General features: G+C 44.0%; 1 protein-coding gene across 3 annotated transcripts in view; it reads left to right on the top strand.

Moving 5' to 3' along the window:
• Nucleotides 1–267: 267 nt before the first annotated feature.
• Nucleotides 268–6969, top strand: part of NR1H4 (nuclear receptor subfamily 1 group H member 4) — a 56571-nt gene continuing 49869 nt past the window's right edge. For all 3 annotated transcript variants that reach the window (XM_036252029.1, XM_036252028.1, XM_036252026.1), the window contains exon 1: nucleotides 268–346. In XM_036252029.1, coding sequence (XP_036107922.1) covers nucleotides 268–346 — 79 coding nt within the window. The remainder of the gene's footprint in view (nucleotides 347–6969) is intronic.

The raw sequence follows: 6969 nt of genomic DNA, 5'->3' as shown, positions 1-6969 counted from the left end.
TCTCTGTGGAAAGCACATACCCTGGACACTTGTAAGTCCAAATTAAGTATAAAAATGATAAATACTGATAAGTACATACAGAAAGGTCTTGGCAAAATGTCAAAAGGGAGCCATTTGCTGTTTTGTAAATTAGCTTGTACTCTTCCTGCCCCTCCCTCTTAATGTCTCTCCCCTCTTTCCCAAATTCTCTATCTATTTATTTGCCATTCAGGGTGTTGTTTTGAAGACCACGATAACAAAGGAGCGTTCTCAAGTAGAAAACTTTGGATGGGATCAAAAATGAATCTCATCCAACACTCCCACTTACCTGCCGTGGATGACTTTTCTCTTTCTGACAATTTATTTGGTAAGTTGTCAAGTCCACTTAAATCCATATAAAACAAACTACTATTTGGAAATGCATAAGAAAAAAGCTTAGATGATGAGTGTCACAGAGAGTCCAGAAAATGTTTTGTTCCTTCTAAGGACTCAGTAAATGTTAGCTGCCAATCGAGGTTAGAGGTAGATAGAACCTTGGATTCATTGAACCTAATGGTCTTCTCTTTTATAGCTGAGAACAGCTAGGCTGTGTCCAAGGCCACAAGGCTAGATAATTAACAGAGCTGGGAGTAGAAGTGAATTCCTGGTCTAGGGCTGAGTGTGATCTTATTGCAGCATGTATTAAAGTATGAAGTCATGATTCTTATGGCTTAATATTATACCTATCAAAGGCTGAGGTTACTTAGGTTATAGCTCTGAGCGAGGTTTTCTACCCACCGTCCTTCTGGTGTTGGGGGACATATGGCATCATGCCAGGATTAGTCATTTAAACTGGCTCAAGGACAAATTGTACTAAGTTGTTTCCTGTAGATCCGTAACTAGATGGCACCATAAAATGATATATTGCTCCACTTTATGCATTTATGAAAAAAAAACTCATTATAAAGAGTTTTAATTGGGAATATCAGCAAAGAGTCAGCAGGGGTAAGTTTTGGGTGGGGCTGGGAAGCTTTGTGCCACTTTTAAAATAATTCCCTTTGGCATAATAGCCCTGCTAAGGGAGCTTGTAGAGTTATTCACTCTACATTAATATATGGACCATGGCAGATAAGGTAGTGAAAATGCAAACACTTGAAATTCCCAGAAGTCAGTGTTTGCAGACAGCCCTGGGAGATGTTAACAGCTTATGCTATTATGTACCCGCCATTAGCACCTTAGTGTAAACTGGTTTATCAGGTCCTTTCCAAGGAGAGGTCATTATTTGTAGTCCCCAATTACATGCCTACCTGCCCCCATACAGTATAAGAGCATTTCGGAGAGTGATGCTATTTTATTAATCCTAGTATGCACTTGATAAATAAGAATCAAGTCATAAATAATAGAAGGGAAGGAGAAAAGAGGTTAAGGAAAACAAGTGATGTTTATTGGTAGCTCAGGAATCAAAGGCAGCAATATTTATGAAATGCCAGTTCTTAGACATACTATCTGCATCTTATTTCTTCCATTTGTCTTTTCTTCATCCTGTGGGTGCCTTCGAGGCCAGTGGGCCCCACTTCCGTGTGTAGCTGCTTGACCGTTTGCTTCTGGCCTATCCTACCCAAAGCACTCAGACATCTTTATCATTTTTGCTCTACCAGTCAGAATGCACAGGATAATTAAGACTGTAGGTCCATATCACAGACTAAGGAAAATTCCACTTACGGTATTTTTTTCCCCACATAAAATCTCCATTTTCTGCTCTGAATTATGATTGCATGTTAAGGTCTCCAAGCAGGCACTTCAGGTTGAAAGTCGATCCCGGCAGCCACGACGGGGGAGGATGTGAGCACACAGAGAATCTGGTGACAGTGCTGTTGAGTTGGAGCATCTGAAAGTGACTGCTGAGGAAGCATGGTGACCCTTGCCCTCAGGGTTGTTCTTCCCTGTGTCTCCTTTGCTGGGCCACACTCTCGTCCAGTTTCCTAACACTTCTTTTAACGTTTCTAAGACTAGATAGCACAAGATGCACAAGCTACAATGCGCAGCTGTTAGTCCCGGCTGGAGCAGCGCCCTCATACCTTCGTCTGATCTCCCCTCCTGGCAAACTAATCTGAACCATGTGTGACCACTGGAGCTCCCTGTCCTTTTCCCTGTGAAGTTAGACCTTAGAGCCAGGTCTAAGCATCTGTTTTTTCACCTGCCTTTCCCCCAGGGCCTCAGGCTCATTCTGCACGACATACCTGAGTGAAGGTATGCCAAAGTAAAGGCTGAAGACTTCCATCTTGATGCCCTTTTCCTCCTGCTCATCTTCTTGTCTGTCCTGATGACGCTGATGGATTCTATGGACCTTCCACCCTGAGCTTAGGGTGCCGAGCACCAGGGAAAAGACTGTGGCCTGTGGATGAGTAACTCACAGTGCCTAACTCACCATTCTTGGATCTTGAGCTATACCAGAGATTCAGAAGGGTTAACTCATGGGTTCCACTAGCCAGAGAACTAAACTCTTTTCCATCCAAACATTGAACACTCCCTATACACGGGACGTTGAAATAAAGCAGGAAATAAGACAGCCAAGCTCCTAGTGGAGGGTAGACTCACAGGAAACATGCAAATAAATAAACAAGATTGTATCAGGTAGTGGTAAGAGCTATGAAAACAAAAAACCAGGGTGATGTCATAGTAACTCGAAGGATGGGGCTGCTCTCAATGGTGTGGTCAGAGAAGGGTTCTGGGTGGTTAAACAAGCTGAGCAGAGGATGAAAAGCAAGCCAAGGAGAACATTCTAGGTGGAGGAAATAGCCAACACAAAGGCCCACGGTCTAGAATGCACTAGGAAGGGCCTTGTCTTCTCATTTTTATTTAGGGCAGTTGGAAGAGTCTAGAGAACTGACTCTGGACCCTGCATTTTCATTTACCAGAACTTGTAAGAGGAGACTATCAGACTTGGAATTCTAGGACCTTGTCTATAAATGGTTACCCTGAAAGCAGAGGCAGTTTACGGAGAGGAGTTCCAGGGAGCAGAAGCGAGGGACTGGGGCTACGAGCAGGGAAGGAGGGGAAGGCATGAGATAAGTTATGAAGATCACTGCTGTGGGCAGGGGAGCTTGACTCCACGGGGCGTGTGCAGAGCATTGTCCACTGAGGGACTGGGGACTTGCTCACTGACCTCTGGCTCCAGCTGGTGGAAGGTTCCCCCTGGGGGCATGAGCTCACCGCACTTCTGGGCTGGGCTTTTGCCACTCCCGTTGGAACAAGGCCAAGCAGTCTCTGGAGGTGTTAAAGAACTTTGAGACAGAAAGCAAAGAGACGTGTGGCGTGTTCTTGAGATGATAAGCTGTCAGCATGAGGTGAATTGTCAACATGATCATCGGCTGCATGTCCAGTGAAATAAGAGGTGAGGCAGAGCATGTGATAGGGGGGGGCTTTCACATGGTGTAATGGGGTCCCCCCCTCGCTCAAAGCAAAGCTAAGATTGGGGGGTGGGGTACGGATTTGCCTTATAGTTCTGTTTTCCTAGTCTGGTCCTTGTAGGAAAAAAGGAAAGATGCTTGGACCGAATAAAATGATAAAAACGGGGCTGGAATAAATAACCTCGTGATGTCCTTTGCCTGCTGCCACGCAGCCCTGACAAACGCAGATGAGAACTGAGCTCATCCGTAACTCAATCCACACTGGCCTTAGAAAGGAAGGACGTGGTGACCTAACAGAGTTACGTCTCCTTTCCTTTGGGAAATCCTGCCAGCTAGGAAACTTGGTCAAAGATTAATTCAGTGGATTAAGAAAGGCTTTTCTGGTGAGTGAAGAAGGCAGGGTCTTTATGTAATTAGTGCATAATAAAAGGTAATAATGACAAAGTCCACAGCTTCCCATGGTTCCACATAGTGAGTAGGGCAGGAGGTGGCAGGCTACTTAACATCTATGTGTTCTTTTAGCAAATTGTGGTTTAGGAACTTGAAAAATCACAGAATTTCAGCTGAAGTAAGTAGAAAGGCATTCTAACAATAGCACGGAGTACACAAGAGAAGGTACAGTCTCTCACCAAATGCTCTCAGTGGGATGAGTCTAGTTCACTTAGCTTACTGATACTGGGAGAAGTTCACAGGATGTGAGTGGAAATAGGCAATGAAATGGAAAGAAATAAAGTTTCAGAGGTGATTGAGACTCTCTGAACTTCATTTTTTTCCCTTATAAAATGGGTATAATTACTGACATTTACTCCCCAGCTTTCTAGGAGGACTGAATGGCTGTGGGGGGGTAGTGTTCTGTAAACTTCTCAAGGCATCATAAAACAGTATAATTAGTTAGTCCAGGGCTTGATATGTAGTTGTTATTATTTAAATTGTTGAAATGATAAACACCACTCTCCTCATTAAAGGGAGGAAGTTCTGTTTATCTTAGCATTGTGGAGTGCAAAGAATTTTCAAGGGGCCAACAGAAACTAACAGAATGGAAATGAATTTCTGGGTGCCCCAAGGAAGGAAACACACGTTCTCATGTCGGCACGACAGCCTTGCTAACCACAGCTATGCAACCCCCGGTTTTATATTAGTTTATTATTGTGTTTAACAGTCTTTGTAGAGCGCATTCCAAAGGAGACCCAGCACATGTCGGGAAGCGTACCCCATGTAATCTTGTTCACTCAGATCCATTCCCTGAGCTATTTTTCATCACTTGATACTTTTGTTAGCTCTTTGTGCCTATTTTCTCTGGTAGGTTTATATTTAATTATTTATTTATTTATTTTTTATTTAGTCCTCACCCGAGGACATTTTTGCAGCTATCTTCAGATAGAGTGGGAGGGAGAGAGAGAGGAAGAGAGAAAGAGAAACCTCGATGTGAGAGAGACACATTGAGTGGTTGCCAACCACATGACCCCAACCAGGGCTGGGGACAAACCTCAACCGAGTTACGTGCCCTTAACAGGACCTGAATCCGGGTCTCTCTGGTCTGCGGGCCAACGCTGCAACCGCTGAGCAAAACTGTCCAGGGCACTGGGTACCTTTATTTTTATTGGAATATGTTTTTGTCTGTCTTTTGCTTAACTTGAAAGAATCTTTCAGGTGTTATAGCATCAGCCAGATGTTTTAAAACACAATGAAAGGTCTTGAGATGCAGTTTTGTGGAATAATTCTGACATTTGAATTCAGGCATTCAATTCACTGAGTTTAACTCAAGCGAATGCAGTCCTGACTTAATGGGTGAATCACAGCTGAAAGTTTCCAGAAGGTGGAAAGATATCTTACAAAATGGAGTTTCGTTTGAGCATAATTTAAATATTTCTTATCCACATCTCTTCCGCCAATTTAAGCAGTCTCTAAGATTTTTAATTCACCATGACTTTGGCTTTTGCTCTCCCAGGAATCTCAGATCTGGCATTCTTCTTAGTGAAGTTTAGAAATGGTTAAAGTAAATACATATTTAAAGAGCCTTTCCTGCCCTGGCCAGTTTGGCTCAGCGGTTAGAGCGTCGGCCTGCGGTCCGGAGAGACGTGGGTTCAGTTCCCGCTAAGGGCACATACTTCGGTTGCAGTTTGTCCCCAGCCCTGGTTGGTCGTGCCGGTGGCAGCCACTCGATGTGTCCCTTCACGTCGATGTTTCTCTCACTCTCTCCCTTCCTCTCTCTCCCTCCCATTCTATCTGTGCAAAAAATGGAAAAATATCCTCGGGTGAGGATAAAAAAAAAATGAGCCTTTCCTTGCCTAGCCAGTGTGGCTCAGTGGTTGAGCATCGACCCTTGAACTAAGAGGTTGCCAGTTCAATTCCCAGTCAGGGCACACGGTCAAGTTGTGGGCCTGATCCCCAGTGGGGGGCGTGCAGGAGGCAGTCGCTCGATGTTCTCTCTCATTGATATTTCTCTCTCTCTCTCTCTTCCTTTCCCTTTCTCTCTCTTTCTCTAATAACAATACAGAAGAACAATTTAAAGAGCCTTTCCTTATTATAAAATATATTACTGCCTTTTTAAGATAGGGCGTGCATAGCTTATTGAAGGCATGCAACGAGACAAAGAATGATGGACGAGTCAGCCAGCTGGTGGGTGAATTCATTATCACCCAGGGCCTGGCTCTCAACCTTGCAGGTTAAGATATATCTCAGGGGCACTCGGGATAACCAAGCCAAGAAATGTTGACTATAAAGTCAGATTGCAAATTCACACATTTACAGTGATAACAGGAATTGTGATACTGATAACAGCTACCAGTTCTTGAGTGCGTTCATGCTAAGGACCTTTTAGATTTCATCGCAGGCAGACTTCCCACATTCAGTCCCATCTCTGCCACTTACTAGTATGTGGTTTTAGGCAAATCCCTTAATTTTGTGTGACATACTTGCCTTATTTATTCAAGTTCTCAGAAGAATGCCTGGCCCATCTTAAGTATTCTGTAGAACTATTTGCCATTAATATTAATTACCACGCCACTCCTCTAGGGTAGATACCATTACTATTCCCCTTTTACTGGTGAGAAAATAGAGATGTAAAGGTGTTAAATAATCTGTTTAAGGATCCATAGATAATAAGTGGGCAACCAAAATATAATTAGGACAAGGAATCCGAATGGAATGATCAAGGATCCAAGCTAGGAGAGTACGCCAGTTCACCCCGGTGGAGAAACTCTTTCCAATAAGATTGTATCACTCTAAGTCTGCTGACCAAGTCTTGTCTCAAGGGTAGTTCTCAGAAAAGCATTGCCAGCATTGACCCCTGAAGCCCCCTCCCCTTTTATAGGTTCATGGCTGATGTCCCCACTTGCCATCATGATTGGTGTAGCTTCCTGATGCTCCCAAGGACCATCTACAACAGTGCTGTCTGACAGAACTTTCTATGCTGATGAAACGCTCCAGATCTATTTTGTTCAATGAAGAAGCCACTATCCACATGTGGCTATTGGACACTTAAAATGTGACTAGTGCACCCGGCCGGTGTGGCTCAATGGTTGAGCATTGACCAATGTACCAAGAGGTCGCTGGTTCAATTCCCGGTCAGGACACATGCCCAGGTTGTGGGCCCAATCCC

Source organism: Molossus molossus, unplaced genomic scaffold (assembly GCF_014108415.1).
Source record: "Molossus molossus isolate mMolMol1 unplaced genomic scaffold, mMolMol1.p scaffold_m16_p_10, whole genome shotgun sequence".
NCBI classification, from domain to species: domain Eukaryota; kingdom Metazoa; phylum Chordata; class Mammalia; order Chiroptera; family Molossidae; genus Molossus; species Molossus molossus.
The sequence above is the reverse complement of the archived record's forward strand: the minus strand, read 5'-3'. Positions and strand labels throughout refer to the sequence as shown.